General features: G+C 41.1%; 1 protein-coding gene across 1 annotated transcript in view; it reads left to right on the top strand.

The window, feature by feature from the left end:
• Nucleotides 1-1,710: 1,710 nt before the first annotated feature.
• swap70b (switching B cell complex subunit SWAP70b) overlaps nucleotides 1,711-26,817 on the top strand; it is a 34,685-nt gene continuing 9,578 nt past the window's right edge. Inside the window, exons 1-8 of the mRNA XM_082538945.1 lie at nucleotides 1,711-1,928; nucleotides 4,527-4,667; nucleotides 12,375-12,548; nucleotides 13,841-14,068; nucleotides 14,584-14,730; nucleotides 14,949-15,057; nucleotides 17,847-18,028; nucleotides 25,967-26,074. Of these exons, the coding sequence (XP_082395071.1) occupies nucleotides 1,833-1,928; nucleotides 4,527-4,667; nucleotides 12,375-12,548; nucleotides 13,841-14,068; nucleotides 14,584-14,730; nucleotides 14,949-15,057; nucleotides 17,847-18,028; nucleotides 25,967-26,074 (1,185 nt within the window). The 5' untranslated portion in view covers nucleotides 1,711-1,832. The remainder of the gene's footprint in view (nucleotides 1,929-4,526; nucleotides 4,668-12,374; nucleotides 12,549-13,840; nucleotides 14,069-14,583; nucleotides 14,731-14,948; nucleotides 15,058-17,846; nucleotides 18,029-25,966; nucleotides 26,075-26,817) is intronic.

Raw genomic sequence — 26,817 nt, 5'->3', positions numbered from 1 at the left:
CCCTCTTCTGTGGAACCAGCTTCCAGTTTGGATTCGGGAGACAGACACTATCTCTACTTTCAAGATTAGGCTTAAAACTTTCCTTTTTGCTGAAGCATATAGTTAGGGCTGGACCAGGTGACCCTGAATCCTCCCTTAGTTATGCTGCAATAGACATAGGCTGCCGGGGGATTCCCATGATTCATTGAGTTTTTCCTTTCCAGTCACCTTTCTCACTCACTATGTATTAACAGACCTCTCTGCATTGAATCATATCTGTTATTAACCTCTGTCTCTCTTCCACAGCATGTCTTTTATCCTGTCTCATGTCTTTTATCCTGTCTTCCTTCTCTCACCCCAACCGGTCGCAGCAGATGGCCCCGCCCCTCCCTGAGCCTGGTTCTGCCGGAGGTTTCTTCCTGTTAAAAGGGAGTTTTTCCTTCCCACTGTTGCCAAAGTGCTTGCTCATAGGGGGTCATATGATTGTTGGGTTTTTCTCTGTATTTATGAAGCGCCTTGAGGCGACTTATGTTGTGATTTGGCGCTATATAAATAAAATTGAATTGAATTGAATTGAATTCAAAGATGTTAGGGCAATAGAATGTGGCACTTCTAAATCACACGATAAGTATTACAGGTCAGGCCATCTAGAATTAGTCACAAATTTGGTACTAATTTATTTTCCAGGAGTTTTAATCATAACTGCTTCATTTTTAAACCCAAGTAGAAATTCACTGTGTAAAAACAAAATTCATTATATAAATTTTTTTTTGCATAAAATAACATAAACTGACTTGGTTCTATCTGAGATTTCCACAGACGTTCAGATGAGGATATTAAATCTTTAGTGAAAACTTCACTACAGTTTAATCCAAAAATTGAGACCGTCACTTCACTTTGTAAAATATTTTCAGAATATTCAAATACTTTTAGCCATCTAGATTTTAACACAAACATATTCTCAGTTACATTTTAGCGCCTTAATCAAGCAACATTTTTAAATCCAGAAATTTTATATTTTAATCTTTAATTTCCCACTTTTAAGTTGTCAGAAAACCGCTGAAAAATAAAGAGATAAAAGGCTTACATGACACCACAGATAAATGAATGTCATTAAATATTAGAGAAAGGCATGTGTACACGATCTCTGCACTGATGTCAATCAATCAACAGGTGAACTTAACAACTCACCTTTGTATGCATCTACAAAACATGCAAGTTTTTATCAAAATGAATGCCTAAAATATTATTATTTATTATTTATTTACATATAATTGGCATACTAGTAACAATAATAATATTTTGTGATTTTTAAAAGTTTAGTAATTTTGAGCTGGCAGTTTAGGTTTTCCATATATTTATATGTTAACGACTTTCTCTGTTTTTTTAGCAAGGTAGAATAGAATAGAATAATCCTTTAATTGTCCCACAAGGGGAAATTTGGTTGTAACAGCAGCCAAAAAGACACGTATACAAACAAACAGTACACAGGACACAGAACAGAAACATAGGTAGTTTCAAACACCTATTATGTGTCATTTTTTACGTTAAAAATAAATAATGTTTTTTTTACCCACAAAGTCCTCACATACCCTCCGCACAGAGCGTCAGTGACACACACTCGTGCCTGATGTGTGTGCGCTCCTCTCGCTGAGCGGTGCTGCAGTTCTTCATCACGATGCCAAGCACGCAGCAGTTGACGGCGGGTCACGTGACCTTTCCCCGTCGTGTCCAACAGCAGAAGAGAGACAGTTCACACAGCAAGAGAGTAAGAGTGACACACACGCAGCCGGAGAGGAGAGAAGTAAGAGGGGAAAAGTACAGGAGAAGAAGACGAGGTATATTCCACCGATATGGCCTTGCGGGATGAACTTTTAAAGTCCATTTGGCATGCCTTCACAGCTCTGGATGTGGACAAAAGCGGGAAAGTCTCTAAATCTCAGCTGAAGGTAAGCTGCTTTCCTTGATGGTTTTGAGTTTCGTTTGGCCGCTGGAGGTTTTAACCTTTAGGATCTTTGGCTTTTTTCAAAATAGTGAACCCGTTCCTTCCTATTCTGATTTGCGTGGAAAAAAAACAAACGCACACACTTCTGTTAGGCAGCATCAGCTGAGACGCACCTGTTGACAGTTTGCACATCGATTAAAGGAGAATCCCACACTAAAAACCACCACAGAACAAGTAGAGCCAACAGATGTTTGAAAAGGAGGCTTTAACGCAGATGAAAGTAAAGTTATTCAAAAGATCTGCATACACCTCTCATCACTGGAAGAATCCACTTGAAAACACAGCCAAGTAGAAGATATTTTTATATGAGTACAAATTTCCTGGAGATACCTCCATGTATGTAAACAACACGCACTCACACTCCTGTGCCAGCCAAACATTGTTCAGGAACGGATGGAAAAAACAAAAACACTTTTCACTTCAGGAGCATCAAACCAAAGTGAAAATGGTCGCTGCTACTCTGGGGTAAGTGCAAAGAGAAAGGGCATGGGACGGCATAGGCCCCTCCTGGGTTCCCACCCTCTATTGCCAATGTACCGGCCATCCATCTTGTTCTCCTTATCAGGGTCGGGTTCTAACACAGTTCTCATAGGGTGAGGGGCAGGGTACACCCTGGACAGTGCCAGTCTGTCACAGGGCTGACACAGACAGACACCTATTCAATCCTGCAGTCAATGTGGAATCGCCAGTGAACCCAACATGCATGTCTTTGGACTGTGGAAGGGTGAGGAACCCGGGGTACATGGAGAGAACCCAGGCAAACGCAGGGAGAACATGCAGACTCCACACAGAAAGCCTCCAGCCGGTGGATTCAAACCCAGAATCATCTTGCTGTGAGGTGCCAACCACTACACTACTTTAGGTTCAAGGTTCAAGGTTCTTTATTTGTCACATGCATAGTTATACAAGTATAACACACAGTGAAATGTAGCCTGACACGCTCCTCGACATGTGCAAAAATTTGATTCAGTGATTCAGAGATTATAGTCTTTGGTTATCTAACAATGCCAAACACCATTGGATGAGAGCATGAATAGGAACAATGGCTGAATGTAGCTCAAGTACTTGTTGTCGTTTAAGTATTTCTATTTAATAAGTGGAGCTGAAGGTTATACAGTGGGTTTTAACATGGCAAAACCAAGGGGGTAAACTTTTCATTAGTCATCACCATTCACTACAACTGGTAGTTTATCTTTGCTGGAATAGAAAATATTGTTTGACAGAGCTCAGTTGACTGACTAATACTCCGAACAATAAAATTGCGCAGTGAAGATCTAAGAAGGAGAACAGTAGATTTACACAAGCTGGGAAGGTCTTTTTGGAGCCATTTCTAAACAACTGCAGATTCCAAGATCATCCCTTCAAACAACTCCACGCAAGTACAAGTTATTCTGCCTACAGTGAAGTGACTTTTACATCTTCATTGACTAAGAGGGTGCTGACCAAGACTACTTCAAATTTGACACATTCAAGTGCCACTGAAATTTGCAGCTGTCCACACGGACAAGCCAAATGCCTCCTGGAGAAAGGTTTTATATGAGACATGACGAATACTGAGGTGTCTGGTCACAATCACGAGAAGTATGTTTGGAGGAGTAAAGGTGACTCTGTCAAAACTAAGAACACGGACATGAATGTCAAGCAAGGGCTGTTGTGCTGCCAGTGATACTGGTACATTGCACAAAGTGGATGAAATGATGACGGAGGGCTACCTTCATATTCTTCAACTTCACCTCAAATCAACAGTAGATGGTTGAAACTTGGAGACAGTTGGATGTTCCAACAGGACAGTGATCCCAAACGCACATCAGAACTACCTACATATGCTTGGCGACTGTCTGAAATAGTTATTCAAAACAAAACCGTCTTTAAATTCTTGTACAGCTATTGCATCGATGATAATGCATAATAACTGCATTGTCATTGGTACCAGGGCACAGGGCTGCATACGTGCACACCGTGTCTTCAACATTAGTTGTCTATAGTATACTTACTTTAAATATTCTGATCTGGTCCCCCTCTTTTTTATTATTATCCTGGGAATGTCCCTGTTGCTACTTGCACAATAGTTAGACTAGTTTCTACACAACTGTGGCCTAAAAAAGGAGAAAAAAAATGCAATGCAGCTTTAAGACGCTCCACGTCTGTTGAAAATGGTGAAACCGCTTCCTTTGTGGTTCTCTTGGTTGTGCCACACTTGTTCTCCAATTACTGCTGTCATGTCCACATGGGCAACCCCACACGGCTGCGAGTCGTCAAAAGGAATTCTGGGCAGGGGCCTTTGTATGACAGGGAGCAGTATTTACATTTTGTTTTATTTTGTAAATGTCGACTGTAACCTACGACTTTAACCCTACGCTGTGACCTTTCATGTAACCTCAAGTGCATTTCTCAAGAAATGTAACTGCAGGGAGCAAAGGTAGAAACGGCCAAGACCTGGCTTAAATGGAATGTAACTCATAACTATTAGCTGAAATTGACTTAAACATATCAATCGATCGTTATAATAACTAGTAAGTATTGTTTTCACCTCTGATTTCAGGTGCTGTCCCACAACTTATGTACAGTCATGAACATTCCCCATGACCCGGTGGCTCTGGAGGAGCACTTCAAAGATGATGACGAGGGTCCTGTCTCCAACCAGGGATACATGCCTTACCTGAACAAGTTCATTCTGGATAAGGTCAGTCAGCTGTGTAAGCACATTCAGTCACACTTTGTCAGCCTAGGATAGTAAAGTGGTGTTTATTATATCTAGGGCGCTGTCTTTTTCAGTGTCAACACACTGACAAACAATAAGTGCCATTGTTATAGAGGAAATAATAATGGCAAATTATCAGTCTGCGCTACAACTCTTCATGACTTTGCTTTGAAAATGATACATTAGCTGAAGGCTTTTCAGAGGCTTGACCAGCCATAACAAGTACTTTGTGGGCGTTTTATCTATTTTCTACTAAGGCAGGAGATTGGAGTCATGTTATAGTTGCTGATTGTTTGTCCCTGAGAGCAACAGTCCCGAGTCTTCGTCAGGGCTGCAAAAGCTGCCTGTATGGGCCACTCATAAATAGTGGTGTGATGCTCCTCTCAATCACAATTCTAGACAAATAAAATCAGAATTATCTTCAAAGTAGCCAATTCTTTTTGAAATGCATGTTCTTTTCTCTCAAGCAGTTATTTCAATTTCTTGTTTTCTTGCATCATCCTAACTTATTTTAACAGCTGACCTGATATTGTTCTGTAAATTTTCTCCAATCCATAATTTCTTGGGTAAAATATTAAACGCCACCAACTGTGAAACATCATCGGGTGTCTGAGAGAGTGCTGTATGTGTAGAGTTAAAGCACTGAATGACTGGTTGAGAAGACCAGAAAAACTATATAAATCGGGTCCATTTTTAGCATCCGGGCCTTCACATAGCAAACTAGTGTCAAACCTCAGTGCTTCTTCCTTCATGCTTAACAGTTGACATGTGCAGTGTTTGCAGAACCATTCTCAATCAGTATTTGCCTCGTACTCAACAGAATGGGCACAGATTCAGATTTCTGCAAGTCTTTGCTGTAGTTTAACGTCTTTGTGTAATCTTTATAAGATATCCTCTGCTATGGGATGTAGCAGCTTTTGATTTCGTAGACATTTTGTCTTACGGTAGATGTTTGAACATGGGGCATTTAGACATGAAACTGAGAAAGTTGTGATCAAGATATGATTCATACCGACTGGTCTTTCTTGATATGAGGAGACTTTTTCATTAAGTAGACTTTGTGCATCTCTGAATACTTTTAAAACCTGATCACAGGTAGCTTTTGGAGTCTTGATCTTAATGCTACTGAGGTGCTGTGGCATGGGCTGACATTTTGTACAAACATGCCAATATAATTGCATTAAAAACCACGTTTTGGGAGTAATGTTCCCAAATTCTCATCATTGTGGTGTATGTGTCATAAGCAGCTACTTATCTTATAGAGGGTGTTGAAGCTAAATGTGGTTTTTTTAGTTACTAAACCAAGAGCTGGCATACTTTTCCCAGCCTGCATTGTGACTGATTACACTGTGTTAGATAAAGACTTAAAGCTATTTATCTGTCACTTGATCTAAGATTGGAACCCACTGTGACCAAAGGGTTCACAAACTTTCTCTTGCAGAACCCTTGTTTTTTTTGTTTTTGTTTTTTTGATCATGTTTAAAGGTTATTTATTAGTCATATTTAATCGTGCACTACAAAGGTCCATTGATGGACACAGTGTATTAGTAGCTACATTGTGCTGGTGTCACCCTCTGTGTCCATCCATCATTGTATTGCTCCGAGACGGCGGCACAAAACCATTTATTGAACATCAGACCTTTGTGATGATGTAATAACGGGGTCACGGGATGAATGGAGCGTTTGTGATTGCATAGCTGGACATCATGACAAGAGAAAATGCTTATTTAGTCATGTCATGAGCAGCAGTGAGCTCTAGTGGAATTCCTTCTGAATGTTTGGAATTCTTGTATAACATCCGTGCTAAGTGGCTATTGCCATGATTTAAAAAGGTTCTTAAACTCTGTCTTAATGAAGGGTTTAAGACTTCTTATTCTTGAATTTTGCTGATTTTATTTTATTTTTTTATATTTTCCAGTAGTTTAGTATGGCATTTGATTATTGTTGGTTTGTTTGCTTGTTTGTTTTACAACTTCCATTTCAGTCATTTTAAAGATGTAAGAAAAAAATAGATACTTGTAAAAATATGAGTTCTGATTGGCTACCTGATAGACTGTGCTCACTGCTAACTTCATGTCTCAATAATCTGTGACACTTTATTAAATTGATCTGTTAATTAACTGATCAATGAATATAAAATACTTTTTCTACCCGTATACATTTCTCCACTGGCGTATAGAAAAATCTTTTGTTTTGCCCTTAAAATGACTTGACTATTTCCAGCAGACCAGTTGGTTCAGCTGGAGCTTCAATATATAGAAAGCTTGGATTAACACTAGTTTAGAGAGGCTGTTTGTATTTGTTTATCCTCTTCGTTGTCTCTGTGGCAGTGCACATTTCTGACTGTTTTATGTCTGAAGTGATTTGTGATAAAGCTGCTTAAATAATTTCTTTCTGGACAAGCAGACATACTTGACATACGTGTTGTGTAGTTAAGACGTGCTCGTGATTGGTGCTGAAAATTTCTAACCACATTTTCTTTAAAGAAACTAAATGCTGGATTTAGTTTGAGGAAGACACACACACACACACACACACACACACACACACACACACACACACACACACACACACACACACACACACTTGTATTTTTCACACACAACCATCCCACCCATGCATTGGCTTGGGGTGGTGTTCAAAGCATTCAACTTCACTCACTCCTGAGGAAACTCCACCCTGTCACACAAGGAAAGTGTGTGTGTGTGTGTGTGTGTGTGTGTGTGTGTGTGTGTGTGTGTGTGTGTGTGTGTGTGTGTGTGTGTGTGTGTGTGTGTGTGTGTGTGTGTGTGTATCAGAAACCCGAAACCCAGGAGAGCAAGTATCTTATTTTACAAGTGAACACAGTTGCTAGTCAGGAAAAACTTTAAACTGCGTGTGTGTTTGTGCCTTTGTACAGCAGACAGGAAGTGCAGATGGAGGCAGTCTGTACATTATCCTCACCAACTCACCCGTATAGTGCAGCAGAAAATAAAAGGCAGACCTCTAACATTTTCTTTTATAAGAGCACAGAGACGTGTGTTGGTGTGATGAGATTGTTGAACTCTGTACCATGACCCTGAAACACTTACCACTGCTGATGTAGCAGAAAAGTGATGATGATGTTGAAGCTCAGGGCCGCACACTTTGTCGTGTGATAGCATGTTGCACTACATAGAAACGTGTGTGTGTGTGTGCTTGTGTTACAAACAGAGATTATTTAAGTTCATTGTTCCAAGTCAAGAATTTTGACACACACAGTCACTGAAAGTGTTGACCGCTGTGGTGACTCCTCTTGTTGCAATAGTTCTCTGCTGTTAGGAAAGATGGAGGACAAAATCCTGAGTCCTCACTTCATGTAAAAATGTGTTGAAGCTAATTGAGGTTTCACCAGTCTGAGACTGATTGGGTGGGTTTGTAAGGCACAGTGTTTCCTCGCTGAGCTGCAGCAGATTGGCAGTAAGACTTTTGTGCTAACATGCCTTAAAGCGATTATCTTAATTTGAAATCCATTCTTCTGAAACATCACATTTAATAGGGAAAACAGAAATTTAAAATGCATTCATGCACAGAACATGGACTGTTCTGTTAAGGGTTAAGAGCTTAATGGGCTGGTTTTTCTGTTTAGGAACTTTACAAATAAAATAAGAATTCCTTGAATTTTGCCCAAGTTGAGGGGCCTATATCTATTTTTTTTTCTTTTCATCAGAAATGCTCAAATGTTTATTTATTTAACAGAGTTGTGTATGTAAATAATGTCAGATCTGGAGTAATCTGTGTTCTTGCTGCAGAGCGTGTCTTATAGTTCAGTTTTGGTGAACTTTGTCATTCGAATTCACACTAACCACAAAAGACATGGAGAGGAAGATTTGGCTACAGTAACTGGAGGATGCTTTCATAGTTGTATCGCAATATTCACCTTTAGTTATCTGCTAATGAGAGCCTCAGCAGTCTGTGTTTAGATTTATGTATATTTATTACGCTTTTTTTTAAAGAAATGAGGATGTTGATGCCAGATGTTGGTGATGAACCATCCTAACAGCACCTGTTTTGTGCTGTGGACCATTAAAAAAGCACTTTGTTACTACTTCCCCCTTTTCAAATGCTTTCATATCACATCATACCGTGTTGAACATTCAGCTGCTCCTGTCACTGGTGTGATTCTCATTCCACTGAAGTCTGTGATTTTTAAAAAGCAGACAGTCCGGTTGAACTGGTAACAAGATTTTCTTTTTGTCTTCCAGTTTATTCTAGTCTGACTCCACTTGTTACATTTCTGTGTTGTGTTGTTTCGGTGTGAGATAAGGTTGAAGTTTAGATCCTGAATCCTAATGAACATGTGGCAGTGGAGAGGAGGGGGCGATTTGCTGACAAGGATCTCACTGTTGAAGGGAAAAGACCGAGAGGGATCTTGAAGGGGAGGAGGAGAAAAGACAGCGAGAACCAGCGAGCTAAGAACAAAACGAAAACAAGACGAGCGTGACGCAAAGAGAAGCTCTTTCGTAACAAATCCTGCTTTCACGACTTCCCCTTTACCCTATCCTCGCATGTTGTGTTGCTGCAGAGTGATTAAGCATTCAGAACCACAAACATGATGCGAACACATTCAGCTACCTGAACACATCATCATGAGAGACACGTCCTTATTTATAACAACAGCAGAATATGTTGTTTTTGAGTCAGACTTACTGCCAGAACCAGTGACGAATGGCAAAATATTCATGATGGGAGGAGCCTCTTTACACCGGCATGTAACTTTTTTTTTTTAAATTTTACTCCACCCAAAATCTATTTTTAGCCTCACAAACAATCTTTACCTGTTACAGTCTTTAATAGTTGCCAGTAATTTCACCTTCACAAAAGACTTGCAGCTGTTTTCAGCTTCAGTAATCTCCAGAAAGCTCCCAACAGCAACAAATATTCAATACACATTTGTACCATCTGAGAATCAGCATGACTGATAAGTTACTGGTAGGCAAACCCACATTTAATCTGCATAGCTAAAGTAAATGAGGATATCTATTTTGCTTATTTATTATTGAATACACACTTAATTTATCGCTGCTAAGGTACATGAAATACATTTTTATTATCTCTCATTTTTTTTTATTTTTGCATTTTCTTCTGTCTTGGCTTGAAAAGGCTCTGAATGATGTCATAGAGATTGACTATCTCTGATGGGAGAGGTGACGATGCCGAGGCCAATTAAAGAGAAGTTTGGCTGTCGTGTTTCTGTAAACACAGTAGCTGGAGAAGTTTGAACAAATTCTGATAAATCTTTGTAGGTGTGTGGAGTCATGTTTGCGATGACTTTATAAAGATTTAAAATATGTCACATTTGACCTCTGATCTTTCCATCAAGGTCAATAGATTGAGCTGAAGGCCAAAGTGATAAATACAGAGACTAGGGGGTGAGTTGAATTTGCTGAAGTTTGTGCTGTCTGAGTGCTTCTTGTTTTAAAATAATAATTTAGTACAGCGGTCCCCAACCTTTTTTGTGCCACGGACCGGTTTATGCCCGACAATATTTTCACGGACCGGCCTTTAAGGTGTCGTGGATAAATACAACAAAATAAAACTAGTACCGGTACTGAAAAAAGAAGATTTATTCATAACACACGTGAAAAGACCCAGGAAAACCGAGTTAACGATAAAAACTATAACAAAATAACGCTGAAAACCGATTTAAAAACCCTGAAAACCATACATTTCACACCCGAGCCTCAACTCTCGCGGCCCGGTACCAAACGACTCACGGACCGGTACCAGTCCGAGGCCCGGGGGTTGGGGACCGCTGATTTAGAACAAAGATGCACAGAGAAAAGAGTAATACACTACAGGAATGTTTGTTTTTGTTTTTTGTGAATTAAAAAAAAAGTGTTTTACTTCATTTAGACGTCAAAATTAATTGACGTTTAGTCCTAGTTTGCAGTGTTGAGTAAAGCAATGCTTCAGGGTGACTTTCAAAAGTTGAGGAAGTACTATCGCTTTAACATCTAAGACAGGTTTCTACACAGGCACTCAACCTAAATGAGCACAATAGCAGGTTACATCAGATCTTGAAACCGTTCAGGCTTTCAAGCTGGATGTTTGTCTCTCTCTGTCACAGCATGGAAACTGGATTCAGGTTCGGGACTAGCTGAAGCAGCACACAAGTCAAAGGTTTATTATCATGTGAACATACTTCACAAACTCACTGTTCTGTATGTTGCCTGTGAAAAAAGGACATTTTAATGAAGCATTTGATAAAACGCACAAGCTCAGAAGCTATTTGCTTTGTAAGTAACTACTTGCTTATTTTAGCGTTGTGCATGTTAGTGTGGCTGAGCCCCTCCCTCTGAAAGCGTTAGTCTTGCCCACATTTACACAGAGGAAAAAGGAGTGACTTCCCACGCAGCTCTGTAAAGGGGACTGCAAAGCACATTCTGGAGAGTTCAGCTGGAGGTGATACTTTTAGGTGTTCCTTCCCTGAAGAGCTCAGTTCTCCTAACCCTAACAAACACAGGCTATGAGTAAACACCAGGCCGCCTCTCTGAGATGATAAGCTGAGGGGGGAAAATTTTTCAAGTAATGAGGTCAGCAAATGACAAATAATGCCTTTGTAAGCTCAGTCTCCAGATTTGTACACACTTGGTTTCACACATCCCTCCCCCCGACACTCTTGCCTCTGTATGATGTCATAGAGGATATCCTTACTATGGTCAGCTAAGTTGTGCCCACAGAAGCTACAAACCTATTTGAACAGTCGTCTTTAAAATAAAGACGACTTATAGGGGAAGGAGCTAAATGATTTGTTAGCCAGTTAACTGGGGGTCTCCACTAAGGCTTAGTGTAAGAAAATCGAGGATTATTTTAAATGGAGAATAATGCAAAGCTACTCAGAATTAAAAAAAAAATCTGGAGATGAAAATGGGTGGTAGTTCCACTAAAGTTTGTACTGTGTTAAAGGCTGAGTGTTCAACAGCAATATGAAGTGCTACCGAATGTCCTGACTGCCACCTTAGACCAGTGTTTCTAAAAACTGTGTGATGGCCACTGCAGGTGCCGTAACCATGGTTTTGAGCAGGATTCATGGACTGTAGATATAATAGTTGATGAATCCAGTTACAGGGTTGACTGGTTTCTAATTACGGCAAACGTTGGAAGATGTTTTGGGATCATTTGCTGGTGGTTGGATTTGTGGGGCGACTGCCAGCAGGATAAGATGTGCTTCTCATCCAAATGACCGTGCACTCAGCCAGCCGGTAGTCTCCATGGAGATGCTACTGTTCACTGGCTCAAAGAAAACATCCCCTCCACACCACTGACTAGACCTTTTTAAGAACTTTCCTCCCATTTGGCTCTGGAATTTAAAGCCTAGAGGCACTTTTTCTTTTTGTCCCTTCTCAGTTTCTGTGTGCATCGTACTGTAATACACAATCTGTCTTTCCGAACACTCCTGCACACATGTACATCTTAGATACCCTAATGACATCATTTTGCCTAGCCACCCTGGACTAACTAGCATGGGCATGTGCTAGTAGATGAAACGCATGTTGTACGTTATTAAAGTTGTGTATTATGGATTTGATAAATGGATATATTCCATATGTATAATATCTATGCTCTGTGGTTTGAAACGTCAGCTTTAAAAAATGTGAGCGTCTGGAAAAGCAGACTGTTCTCCTTTGGTGTGGAACATAACCTGATGATGTTTCTGTTGTGCCACAGGTGAAGGATAACTTTAACCGTCAGGACTTCAACAAAATGTGCTGGACGTTGTCGTATAGGAAGAACATGGAGCAGAATGAGCTGAAGATCTGTAACGATGACGCCTTCAAGATCTGGTGCATCTTCAACTTCCTGTCTGAAGACAGATACCCCCTGATCATCGTCACTGAGGAGGTCAGAAAACATGGGATGCTGTTGCGTTGTTGTACGCCCTGTTTTTTTTCCTTTCTTTTTTTTGTGGCTCTTCCCTCAGTTGGTGTCATAGAGGGTTGGTTAGTCTTAGATTTACTGATTAAATCATTAAATTGAAAAACGTGACATTACTGGGTTTTGTACTTTTGCAGATCCACTTTGAAGTGCTCTTTAGTGCACATATAAGTGCCCAAGGCTGTTGATGTGTTGCGTAAATAGATGTTAAATTAAATGTGAATACTTTTAGAAAGCCTTGTGTACATTAAAACAAAAGCACTTTGCAGTTGTTTTACCGCTCCGTCCTACTTGAGATCTCATTCACTGGTATGTGGCTCATGAAGTAAAATGACTTTGGTCTGGATGTAAGAAAAGTGACATTAAAAGAAAACAATTCATGTAAACACCAGATGGCTCTAGAAAGGAACAGACAAATTCTGGGTGAGTTCTAGGTGTCGTTTTTTTGTTCACATCTCCAACTTAACATGGAGTAAAGCAACATCGAAAGAAACTGAAGAAGCTAAATTAGGTTTTGAAAAAATTGAGACCACACCAATTGTGTGTAAAGACGCAGCTTTGGGATGCCATCTATGCCACATAATTAGCTTAACCCCTTTTCTGGCAAAAGCCCTGCCTTGGACCCTGCAGTCATAAAACCACAGCACTGACCACAAACGTCTGTGTGAGCTGTCTTTGCATCAAAAGTGCTTCAGAAGCTACACAGTAAGACGCTAACCTGTAAGGATGCCATTGACTAGTTCAGGAATCACATTAAGGTTTTGTTTGTTGTTGTTTTTTCAAGAGAGACAGTAAACATCTTACATTTTAGACTGGAGCATTTCTTTTCAAAGTGCTTACTAAAAGGGGAAGCACTGGCGTGAACAGCCTTTTATTCATCTGTAGTCTGTTTTATTTGCAGCATATGATATTGTACGTGTCCCTTCACTGTGTCACTTAGTAGCCAGTGGAAAAAGTCCGTTGCTCAAGAGCAGAAAAGGAAGTTTCGAGCTTCCTGTTCTTTTACAAATGCTGGAAGATTTATTGTTGTGTAGGAAAAACATCAGAACTCAAACACAGGAAGATTGTTTGCAAAAGAAATGCACATTTTGCTGCTGCAGTCATGTAAGGATGAATTGTGGGAAAAATGCAGAAATGGTGAAAGTTATCTTTTATTGTAAATGAACAGCTGTGCTTTTGATGAAAAATGACTCTGTGCATGTGGTGTGTGTGTGTGTGTGTGTGTCTTTGTGTGTCTGTGTGCATGTCTGCATGTACAGATTGAGTACTTCTTGCGTAAGTTGACAGAGGCGATGGGGGGAAGCTGGGTGGAGGAGCGCTTCGAGGACTATAAGCTGCAGCTGAACTCGAAGAAGCAGTGTCTGAATGCATGGGAGCTCATCAGCCTAGTTGGGTCGGGTCACTTCAGTAAGGGCATGGACCATCAGACGCTCTCAATGGGAATCAGTGAAGTCTACCAGGAACTCATTCTCGACGTGCTCAAACAGGTGGGCAGCACATCAGCACAGACTGATGGTACAGTCTTCATCGCAAAGCTCTGTCATCTTACTCTGATTTCAAAGAGTGCCGATGCAGCCTACCGTAATAACTGTGAAGCATATACCACTTTAAATGATAGGAGTCATAGATTTCACACTAAATTAAACAGCACATTTAGCACCTGGCAATGAAAATGTCAAAATCCCTCTAAATGTCTTAGTTCACAGTAGAAAAAAGGCCCCAAAAATGCGGAAGTTTTTCGATATTTCGATTAATTCTGCTAAAAACTAAAACTGTTTTTTTTTTTTTTAAAAAGAAAAAAAAGAAAAACGCTGTTTGGGACCAAGCATTTTGAAAACAATTACAGATTAAATTCTAACCACAAATGCAAATCATTGATTAAAAATGGTGTCAAATAATGAAATTTCAGTTCATAAAGTGTTAATTATTGATTTATAATGAAGCTTGCTGTTAGGAGGATGTGAATGTTATTTAAGCCGCTAAGTATTCTGTCTTACTGCAGGGCTATATGATGAAGAAAGGGCACAAGAGAAAGAACTGGACGGAGCGCTGGTTTGTGCTGAAGCCAAACACAATCTCATACTATGTTGGTGAAGACTTGGCTGAAAAGAAAGGAGATGTCCTGTTGGATGGAAACTGCAGTGTGGAGGCAAGAGCCTGCTGTCTGTAGTAAAACTCTGTTTCAGCTTCCCGGCCTTGATTTCTATGAGAACAGCAGCGGAAGAGAATCTAAACATGTGAAACACAGAGATTAATTCCCTATGCACATAAGAAATAAAAGACCGGAGAACTGTTTAGAAAAAAAGAAGTATGTTATTGTTTTTTGTCTGTGTATTGTCAGCTTGTAAATTCTGTTTTTCTTTGCAGCATTTACAAGATAAAGAGGGAAAGAAGTGCCTCTTTCTCATCAAGTCATCACAAAAAAGCTTTGAAATCAGTGCATCAGACAAGAAGAAGAAGCAGGAGTGGATCCAAGGTGAGTTCTATCGAAGCTGCTCGATAGTAGTTCGATAATAGTTTTCTGCTGTCTGCCTCATTGTTAATAAACAGTAAATTAGTTGTTCACTACTTCTACTGCAAATAAACCTGTTAGTTCGACACAGTTAAAGAAAAACTTTGTTCTGCTCAAAACACCTGACCTACAAGGTATCCAGGAGCCTGCTGTAGTTGTTCGGATGACTGAACAACTACAGTCCCTAAGGGAGTCTCCAGCCACCCTTTGGAGGAAGCTCATGTCCACTGCTTGTTTCAGCTATCTCTTTTTTTCTCTCTCACTATTCAGTGTAACCTCAGTAACAGCTGAATTTCTCTCTTTATGAGAATACCCAGGACATGTACAGTGGGGCAAAAAAGTATTTAGTCAGCCACTGATTGTGCAAGTTCCCCCACTTAAAATGATGACAGAGGTCAGTAATTTGCACCAGAGGTACACTTCAACTGTGAGAGGCAGAATGTGAAAAAAAAATCCATGAATCCACATGGTAGGATTTGTAAAGAATTTATTCGTAAATCAGGGTGGAAAATAAGTATTTGGTCACCTCAAACAAGGAAAATCTCTGGCTCTCACAGACCTGTAACGTCTTCTGTAAGAAGCTTTTCTGTCCCCCACTCGTTACCTGTATGAATGGCACCTGTTTGAACTCATCATCTGTATAAAAGACACCTGTCCACAGCCTCAAACAGTCAGACTCCAAACTCTGCCATGGCCAAGACCAAAGAGCTTTCGAAGGACACCAGGAAAAGTATTGTAGACCTGCACCAGACTGGGAAGAGTGAATCTACAATAGGCAAGCAGCTTGGTGTGAAAAAATCAACTGTGGGAGCAATCATCAGCAAATGGAAGACATACAAGAACACTGATAATCTCCCTCGATCTGGGGCTCCACACAAGATCTCATCCCGTGGGGTCAAAATGATCATGAGAACGGTGAGCAAAGATCCCAGAACCACACGGGGGGACCTGGTGAATGACCTGCAGAGAGCTGGGACAAAGTAACAAAGGTCACCATCAGTAACACACTACAACGGCAGGGAATCAAATCCCGCAGTGCCAGACGTGTTCCGCTGCTGAAGCCAGTGCATGTCCAGGCCCGTCTGAAGTTTGCCAGAGAGCACATGGATGATACAGCAGAGGATTGGGAGAATGTCATGTGGTCAGATGAAACCAAAGTAGAACTTTTTGGTATAAACTCAACTCGTCGTGTTTGGAGGAAGAAGAATACTGAGTTGCATCCCAAGAACACCATACCTACTGTGAAGCATGGGGGTGGAAACATCATGCTATGGGGCTGTTTTTCTGCCAAGGGGACAGGACGACTGATCCGTGTTAAGGACAGAATGAATGGGGCCATGTATCGTGAGATTTTGAGCCAAAACCTCCTTCCATCAGTGAGAACTTTGAAGATGAAACGAGGCTGGGTCTTCCAACATGACAATGATCCAAAACACACCGCCCGGGCAACAAAGGAGTGGCTCCGTAAGAAGCATTTGAAAGTCCTGGAGTGGCCTAGCCAGTCTCCAGACCTCAACCCCATAGAAAATCTGTGGCGGGAGTTGAAAGTCCGTGTTGCTCGGCGACAGCCCCAAAACATCACTGCTCTCGAGAAGATCTGCATGGAGGAATGGGCCAAAATACCAGCTACTGTGTGTGCAAACCTGGTAAAGACCTATAGTAAACGTTTGACCTCTGTTATTGCCAACAAAGGTTATGTTACAAAGTATTGAGTTGTATTTTTGTTATTGACCAAATACTTATTTTCCACCCTGATTTACGAATAAATTCTTTACAAATCCTACCATGTGGATTCATGGATTTTTTTTTCACATTCTGTCTCTCACAGTTGAAGTGTACCTCTGGTGCAAATTACTGACCTCTGTCATCATTTTAGGTGGGGGAACTTGCACAATCGGTGGCTGACTAAATACTTTTTTGCCCCACTGTAGCTGCAGGTCTGATGAAATGATTACAGAATCAATCATCGACCTGTGACTTAGGGTGTCCTGGGGCCAAGTGCAAATATGAACATCGTGAATTGTATGTTCAAACACGATGGTCATTATGGACAAGCAAACCATGGCTCAGGTGGTCCCTCCCATTCGCATATCCCCAGATTGTGTCGTCACTAATCTTCTTGACAATTCAAGTTGCCTGAAGGGGACAATGGAGTCCCCGGAAGGGGCACCTTCAGTCATCCCATGCATATACCTAAACCTGACTGCCTGACGATTGCCTTTGAGCAATGGCAACTCCAGAGTGGTAAAGAGCCCAGGCTGTGTATTGAGACAAGCCCAACTATCTCTAGCAGTACTTCCCAACCCCTCACACTGGCTCAGGTGCCTTCCTGCCCAAAGAGGTGATATTCCATGTTCCTAAAGCTAGATTTGTCATCTGTGGTTTGGACAGAGAGGGCATCCAACCATGACTGCGGCCTGATCCACAAAACCCCAAACTCTCATATCCCCTACTGTTAGTGGTGGTCCCACAAGAGAGCAAGCCCATGTAGTGCTTTTAGACTGTGCCCAGCCAGACCCCATAGGTTAAAGCTCGGCCTCCTTACTGTGACATTTCTCCCAGGACCAGTTTGCCTTGAGTGATCCTTCCAGGGTTGAATTGCCCCTGACAACATAGCTGCTGGGATCACGCTGGCATGCAAAACTGTCCTCCAGGAAGAAAGTGGCAATTCATAGAGGGGCTTGGAAAAACCAAAACATGAAACGGGAAGCTCTAAAACTAAAGATTTTTTTTGTGTGATATCCATGTCTCAGCTGTTCAGAACTGCGTGACTCTGCTGCGTCAGGGCAGACCAGCGCCGCACCGCGAGGCTCGACAGAAGCGCAGAGAGCTGCGGCTGAAACAGCAGGCTGAACAGGAAGAACTGGAGCTGAGGATGAGGGAGCTACAGATAGCCAATGAGGCCAAGCAGCATGAACTGGAAAATATGAGGAAGGTAGGAGATGAAACTCACACAGTCAATAGTCCCCCGTGGATCCAGTCTGGTCAGAAAAAGTCTGCCTCACTATCACTTCTGTTTCGTAGCATCTCAAAGATGAAAATGAACAGAAGTGAAAGATGCAGAGATTGTCAAAAATATAACAGATAAAATCACAAAAGCAAAGCGGGGGAGGAAAAAACGAGAGACTTAAAGCAGCTCTTGGCCATCTTCACTATGCTGTTTGTATTGAAACAGGGAAGTCGATCTTTGTGGTCATGTGAGACAGAGGTGCATATCTTCATGGGAAAAACTGAGTGAGTGAGCATCATTTAGAGACAAAAAGCTATAATAAGTGCAAACTGTACATATAGTACAAGATCAACATGTGATCCTCAGACATTAGAAACACCATGTAAAGTGAAGCCACCGACTTTCATCCTCTGAGCTAAAAATAAAAGTTTATTTTCCTTTGTTAAAATGGAAAAAAAGAAGAGAGAGCTTATCAGATAACAGCCTGACGGTTGGGCAGGCAGTAATAACAGTAATTAAAACAGCCTTTCTCTTGAGAACTTCTTGAAAATAGGAAGTGCACGTAAGGGAGATGTGGTTACTGAGGTTATAACGAGAGAAACGTCTGCATATAAGGCTGGAGGTGCATCTGTTGGATCACAGACGAACACCAGGATGTTTAAATAAGATTATGAATGGAGCAGAAAAAACGTCTGTGCATTCTTTAGTGAGCGAGACAAACCTGAGGGATTTCCCTCACTGAAGTTCTGAACTTGTATGTTTGAAAACGGCACTCCTCAAAGCACAGCTCAGTACTCAGTCTCAGATTAAAGAATGAGGAAGGATGGGAGGCATTCCTCTTCCAGCATAAAGTGCACTGGAGCAACTGCACCTCACTGTCGAACTATTCACACAATGTTACAGCACACTGGTGGTTAAAGACCAGCTAATTTGTGTTCTCACATTCATGTCAGAGAAGTCTTAGAAATGTTCAGGGCTCAACTGTATGTGTGAAGAATTTGCAGTGTTAAAGCTGCAAGCCTGTCCTCCATTTTTCAGACGGTCTCCACAGGAAGGTGCAAACTATGTGGCACTAATTTTGGGAAAGTGCCTAAAGTATCTGAAAACAATGTTCTGCCTGCCTTGCCTTTTATGGAATTATATTTCTGTCAAAAAACAGCAAATAATTTGTTGCCATTTATGCAAATAGAACTCGACAGCCAAGTGCACAAAGGAGCCATCATCCAGGCGAGCGCGTCTCTGCTTAGCTGTAGCTAATTTATGCTCTTGCAGACAGCTCTGCTGTCGGAGCTGACTTCTGCTTGCTTGCGTCAAACTGACTTTTGAGAGCTTGTGGAGGGGGGAAGCCCAAAGAAAGAAGGCCTCTGATGGGCCTAGCTACTTTCAAAGCAATCACACCTTTAAGCCTCAGTGGATGGTTTTTTTGAGGTTCTTTGGATGTATGGTTTATTTGTTTTGTTTTTATGAGCGATTCGGTCCCTGTACGACCACAGTGAGAAGTTGGTCTGCGTTGCAGGATGTGAGCCCTAGTGGGTGTTGAACTCTGCCAGGGCTGCCCTCTGTAATTGATTACAGTCATCATTTTTTATGAACAGGCATAGCCAAGTGTTGATATACTCCTAGCTTCATCTGTGGTTACAAACTGTGGGGTAGTGATCAAAAGAACAAGCTTGTGGATACTAGCTGTGAAAACGAGCTTCCTGCAGAGGCTGGCTTCTTGCTCAGAGCTGAGGTGAGGAGTTAAGTCATTCGAGAGGGACTCAAACAGCCGCCACTTTTGCACACTGAAAAAAGTCAGTTGAAGTGGTTCAGGTGTAAGTGTAGGATGTTTCCTTGATGAGGTGTTCCAGGCATGTCCTGTCAAGAGGAAGCCCTTGTGTAGACCAAGGACACGCTGGGGAGATTATTTCTCAGCTGACCTGGGATTGCCTGAGTTTTCCCACAGATGCGTTGGAGGTGGCTGGGGAGAAGGGGGTTTGGGCTTCTCTTCTTAGACTGCTGCTTCTGTGTGACCTGGCCTAGCAAAAACTGGATGGATGGTAATGGACATATACTGGCTATGGTCAGCAGCCTGCCACCTCTCTCTGTGGCCACCCACTGCACTGTGAAGTGATAAAACTAAACTGATAGAGCCGACTGGCACAGATACAGCAACTTAGAAGTACCAAGATGTCTCTAACTATTATGGTATAATGTTGGGATTGCATCTTGCTTAACCAGTGTTGCGAAGGCGGTTTGTGGCCGAGAAGGAACCACTGTTTTCAGTCAGATATGTCATCACGGCTGTCATTGTCTAAATTAAGTGTCAAAACCAATCCAGCAACATTCCTCTAAGATCGCATCACAACTTAAAATAATCATTCAATAATCATTATCTTGCGCACTTTTAGAAGTGACAGTGTATTTTTGTGTCGCACACTGCAGGGTTACACACGCGTCTCATGCAACTATTTGAAGTAGGTCAACTAAAAACCCTCGTTACCACTGAAACTTGCTGCCAGCTCATGAATGCCAACAATAGATCAGCTCCACCCTGCAGTCTCTGACTAATAAATAGTCCATCACTTCCTGCAAATGAAGGAATGTGGATTGAAAGAGCAATGTGGGGGCAGGGGGTGCAGCAGCCATTAAACATGTTGCTCCAGAAAATCCTCCTGCTAAACCTCACTCTCTCTGCTGCTACCAACACTGCTGATTTCTGCAATTTCATTTGTCTTTTTCAAATGCTGATAATTAGTGGCTGCTCTCAGCTAATTCTGAGAAATAACAGGAAGTGCCATCTTCAATATTGTCGTGGTTAAGTATTTTTCTCATTGCTGTTAGTCATCCGTGAGAAATCTGTTTGTTTGTACTGTCCTTCTGCAATGTGGGCAAATGTTACAAATGTTATGAAATAGTCTCTCAACTGTTTGATTTTGTGATTTTTGTTATAGGAAAAAAACATCATTGCAGAGCAGATGGGCTACAAATAATTAAAAAAGGCCTCTTATCTGACTAAAGGGGTCAGATAAATCTTCTGAGAATGGTATTGTTTAGTTAAACTTAAATCACCGCATTGACCACGTATCAGTGGTTAGGTTTTCAGTTCAGTGTAGGACCGGGGGGGTTGCAGCCAGCATTGTGAGTAAAGCTAAGTTGCAGTCAGCCTGGTTCACGCTGCGCTCGTCTAACAGACTGAAGAACAGGACAAGAGTTCTTTGTCTGGAACGGCGACCTCTAAACTCACAACAATCTACCATTGAGGTGTAAGTGTACAACTCGCATAGTTAGCTTCATGAATTAACAATGAACACAAACATGTGTAGCAACACACAGGCATACAGTAGACATTCTCACACACTGCTGCTATAAGAGGAGCATTGTGACAGTCTGCAGACAGTTCACATCAGGGGTGAAGCAAAAAGAGGTTATTGATCAACCACCAGCACAGTTTAATTTACCCAAATGTTTTTCCCTGTTACGTTCGGTTTTGTTTCGAAACAAACCCACGCTCTACACCAACAGCTGGCAAACTTAAAAATGCGTTTTCATAAATTGTTTGTATATTCTAGTATTGTTGGTGTCACATTCCTCATAGGTCAGTGAGATGCCAAGAGGCCAAAAACAGCTACACACAGTTCGCACAAGACTGTGTTGCCATTTATACGCTTCACAATGTATTTAAATGATTGTAGAACAAAAACAATGGCAGCAATTATAAAAGTTTAACCTTGGAGTATATAGGCTATGTTGGACCTTTAAATGTATTTTATTTTAGTTAGTATTATTCTAGTATTTTTGAACCTTTGCTTCTTTTATAAATACAAAAGCTGACCATATAAAGTTTTTAGAGCTGACTTGACTTGAAGAAAGAGTTTCGTTACTCATCCAAGTGACTTCTTCACTCTCAGCTGACCTCAGGTTTCCCCAACCTTATAAACAGGTTTGACTCTCATCATCCACTGGAGCACAAACTGTGACTGTAGCATCCTGATGACATACAGAGGCCAGGGAAGCAGAAGAACATCATATCAAGAAGGTCCTGAGTAAATGTGGTTATCCCAGCTGGACATTTGTCAAAGCTGAGAAGGCGCCAAAAGAACGCTCCAGGAGAGAAGGACAACCGCTGCCTAAGTGAAAACTCCCACATCTCTGTGGTTTTTAAACCCCAAAACACACTGCACCAAAAATTGGTCCACTCCAAGGATTGGGTCCTGCGACACAAACAGACTGACATAGTGTACGCTGTAAAGTGCCAGGAGGATTGCCAGGATTAAACATCAGGGAAACCAAACAACCTCTGGCTAAGCGGATGGCACAGCACAGAAGAGCTAACTCGTCAGGCCAGGACTCTGCAGTCTATTTATACCTACAGGCCAGTGGACAGTGATGAGGATGTACACATCCTGAACAGGGAGGAACACTGGTTTGAGTCAAGGAGGCCATTTACGTGAAAAGGGAAAGACCATCTCTGAATCGAGGAGGGGGGGCCTAAGGGTACATCTTTCACCAACTTAACAAATTTCCCACGTGTGGGACTAATAAAGGTTATCTTATCTTATCTTAACTTACAATGCTGTGATTGCAGACATTCCCCAACTCTCTGTGAATGGTACTCATGGTACCATTCGCACTGATCAGTGGTCTTTGATCAGTGGTCATGACAATTTGCATATTAATGATCAAGAAACCAACCTCCCAGGCCATTGTTCCTTCAGTGGTGCTAGTTTCAGTCATTGTGCAAAGGTACTTTTTATAAGTTTGGGGAAACCTGCAGTCAGCTGAGACTGAAGAAGTCACTTGGATGAGTGATGAAACATTTCTCCCACTGAAAATGCTACGTCCAGATGAACAGAATCAACTTTTTGGGATGTTGTCTTTATATATCAGGTAAATTGCAATTATGGTCAATTTCTTCTTGGAACTAAATTTTGATTGCGTTTCGATTACAGCAAACGAGGAAGATTTGTCTTTATTTAAAAAAACAAAAACAAAAATCCCCCCCCAGAAATATCAAGTGTTGTTACATCCTGGCAAGATAATGAAATTAGGCAATTTAATTAAATGGATGGAAATGAAAATGGAGTTAATGAAACTGCTGCTGCTACATTTTGTAATAAATTCAGGGACCTCTAGAAACATCTAGAAGCACCAAACCTACTTATGCTCCTGATAACATTTTATCAAATGTCCTGTTTCAACAGTCGCCTGCAATTCCACATTGACAGCAACTTGTGTTGTATTTTATAACTTTGTCATTCAGAAAGTTAAATGAGGGAAAAGTCTTGAAACAAGCAACAAAACCTGTAGCGTGCACTCAACATTCTCTCTTCTAAATCTAAAAGGAGACTCATGGTGAGAAAGTGCAAGTCAAGCCTCGTCACACTTGTTTGCTGGGTGTGTTTCACAAATGGCTAAACTGAATTTCCCTTCATTCACAACCGGCTGTGGCAGATAGCTGCCCCTCCCCAAGGTTGGTGGTGCTGAAAGGTTTCCTCCTATTTTTAAAGGGAGTTTTTCCTTCCCACTGTTGCCCATTACTTGCTGATAGGGGGCCTGGTGATGGTTCTTTCTAATATTGTTGGTATTGTATCCTAGAAAGTGCCATGAGGCAGCTTTTTTTAAATTGGTGCTATATAAAAATTTTTTTGATCTTCATGTTATCATAGCGGGCGATTGTGGCTCAAGAGTTGGGAGTTCGCCTTGTAATCGGAAGGTTGCCGGTTTGAGCCCCAGCTTGGACAGTTTCAATTTTGATGTAATTTTTCAAGACACTTCACCCGTTGCCTACTGGTGGTGGTCAGAGGGCCTGGTGGCGCCAGTGTCCGGCAGCCTCGCCTCTGTCAGTGTGCCCCAGGGTGGCTGTGACTACAATGTAGCCTGCCATCACCAGTGTGTGAATGTGTGCATGAATGGGTGGATGACTGGATGCGTAAAGCACTTTGGGGTCCTTAGGGACTAGTAAAAGCGCTATACAAATACAGGCCATTTACCATAGTTTAAAAATGGTCAAATATGATACCAGTATGTGAAGTAACTGGCTAGCATGCTTACCACTGTCTGAAATCCTGATTATTTATCAGCCATAAAATCCTGATGGGTATTGTCATTAACTGGCCTCGCAGGTAGTGTGGACCCCCATCTCTGTGAACGCGATAACGATCGAGCAGTGTAAGATTTTCATGTTGATACCATGTTTGAATCTAATAGGATGCTGAGCCGCAGCACTGGCAGGCAACAGTTTTCACATTTTGTGTTTATATTACTTGTGTTTTAAATTAGCACTGTAGCACAGTGCCATCTCCATTGTGTTGGTCTATTTCAATTGGTTTTTGTTTCTTTGCTAAAATCTCAATTTAATAACAATCAGCAATAACATGGATCCATAGCAGAGTCGGGGTGCATTGATTAACCATGTAGAGTGTGCAATGACTAGGCTAAGAGAGAGAGTGTGTGTGTGTGTGTGTGTGTGTGTGTGTGTGTGTGTGTGACAAAAACAATACAGTTGCTGTAACTGTAATGGTTACATCGACCCAGATAAACGTGGAAGGTCATGAGAGAATGACTAGTAGTCTTCTTCTTCTTTTACTTTTTTTTTTTTTTTTTTTTTTAATTAAAAAAAAACAAAAACCCAAAAATAAAATGCAACCGCAATGGTAAAACATTTGTTATTCCAAGAAGTCTGAACTCTGCAGGACAAATGATTTCAGTGTGTATTACTTCATGCTCAATTTGCCTTCATAGAGCGCTGCTGGTGTTACATTTGCATACCTATTCAGAGGCAGCGCATTCATTTCTGTTAGTCTGTTAGAAACCACACAAATAAAATTAAACATGCAGCAATCCCCCCCTGACAGGTCTTTGCTGAAACTTCCCCCTCACACCAGTTTCGTTGTTTGTTTTCCTTTTTTCATTCTGTGGTTTTTAAAATGGAGAAACTGCTTTTTAATTTCAAGTTTATTTAAAAGTTATGATGTAGTTCGCCAGTTTCAAAATGGAGCATGAAACTGATGTGCTGCATACTATATATGTGTTACTACTTTTCAGTTCTCATCCTTGGCTAACCTTTTGTCTGCACAGCAGTTTCATAAAACTACTAGATGCTTAAAACAAAATAAAACATAATAGATATAATTACCAGGCTTTAGAAGGGAAAATTAAATTAGAAGAGCTACAGTTCTGGTTGGTTTTTAGCCAATCCCTAACCTTTACTGCAAAATCATTTATCTCCTCAACTAGACTTCACTTGGCAATATGTCTCAAAATGATGGCACTTGATGATGAAACTGTATAAATTAAGTATTACAATTACGGCCATTGCTATGAGGACGCCAAAACACAAACAACACGTGCTTTTGATGGCTTTTTCTTTGAAAACACTGGACATGTTGCCAGATTGGTATCATTCCCCCCAGTGTGTCGAGTTGGACTGTAGCATGACTCCTTAAGAATGATGACTGATGATTGGTTAAGGTACGAGGAGCGAATCGAAGGTAAAGCCAGTTAATCGTAGGTAACTTTTGCCTTGTGTTATTTTAATTCCAATAAAGGATTAAGTCCACGCTTTATCTTGTTTTATGTCTTTATTATATACCCACAGCACATATTTCAAATTTTCATATATGTAGTTGCTTCTGCAAAAGCAGGAAGAGTGAAGCCCTTTACAGTTTTCAAAATTCCAGGCTTTGTTTGTTGTTTGTTGTTTTGTTTTTATTTTGTTTTTTTGGCTGTTTTACGACTCTAGGACTTTAATTTATTGAGAAGTGTAGCTTTTCTAAGCCCTGGTTATATCCCTGACTAGAGTGTGATATTTTAGTGTATGTAAAAGTAACACCACCAAACAGTCTCTTTAACCTGACACTACAAGGGTGTGAAATGTGTGATTTCACATACTGCTTTAATTAAAAAATTTCATTTTTGGCTTGTCTGTTGCTCTTTTGGCAGGCTCTGGAGGAGGCAGCAGCTGACGCAGCAGAAGAAGAAAAAAGACGCCTTCAGACCCAAACTGAGCTCCAGGACCGTTACAGGAGGGACCTGGAGAGAGAGAAACTGGTCTGTCAATCCTTTTCATCTGCATGTAATGTCTATAACGTACAGTCGAGCATAGTGGTGCCAGTTGGACTTAATATCATACATGGATGTTTCCTCTGCACCATTACCACAAACTTCTGATTACTCTGCCTGACAACATCTTAATATTGTTGCGCTACACTTCATTAAGTACACTCTAGTACTGGATCTTCTGATTAAAATGCCAATTTAGAGTTATTTACTTTAATTCCTGAACAGAAAAACAATTTTAGTGGTTCCTACTTCCTACTGTTTAAGTTAATTCTGCATCTCCTCGTTGTATCTCTGCATAATTTCCGTGATGGCTGTTCATCAGTGCAATTCCACTCAGTCTTTGGTCAGTTATCTGAGATATGTATTGAAACATCAGTAGTAGATATGTGCAAATGTCATCAATGGGGGGGCCTCCATAGATGAAGTGCCACATTAAAATGACAGCAATATTAGCACTGCACACTCCTTGTGTAGTCTTAAGTACTATTACAGATAAAACAAAAAATAAGCGAAGTCAAACACTACCAGGTCCTGAGTTAGACCCCACCATCTGGCCGGGGCCTTTCTGGGTGGAGTTTGCATGTTCCCCCTGTGCTTGTGCGGGTTCTCTCCGGGTGCTCTGGCTTCCTCCCACAGTCCAAAGACATGCAGATAGCAAGGTTCGGTTAACTGATGATTCTAAATGTGAATGTGAGTGCGAATGGTTGTCTGTCTCTCTGTGTTAGCCGTGA

This window comes from Aulonocara stuartgranti (genome assembly GCF_965226115.1).
Source record: "Aulonocara stuartgranti genome assembly, chromosome: 7".
In the NCBI taxonomy this organism is placed as follows: domain Eukaryota; kingdom Metazoa; phylum Chordata; class Actinopteri; order Cichliformes; family Cichlidae; genus Aulonocara; species Aulonocara stuartgranti.
This window is presented reverse-complemented; position numbering and strand designations above follow the sequence as displayed.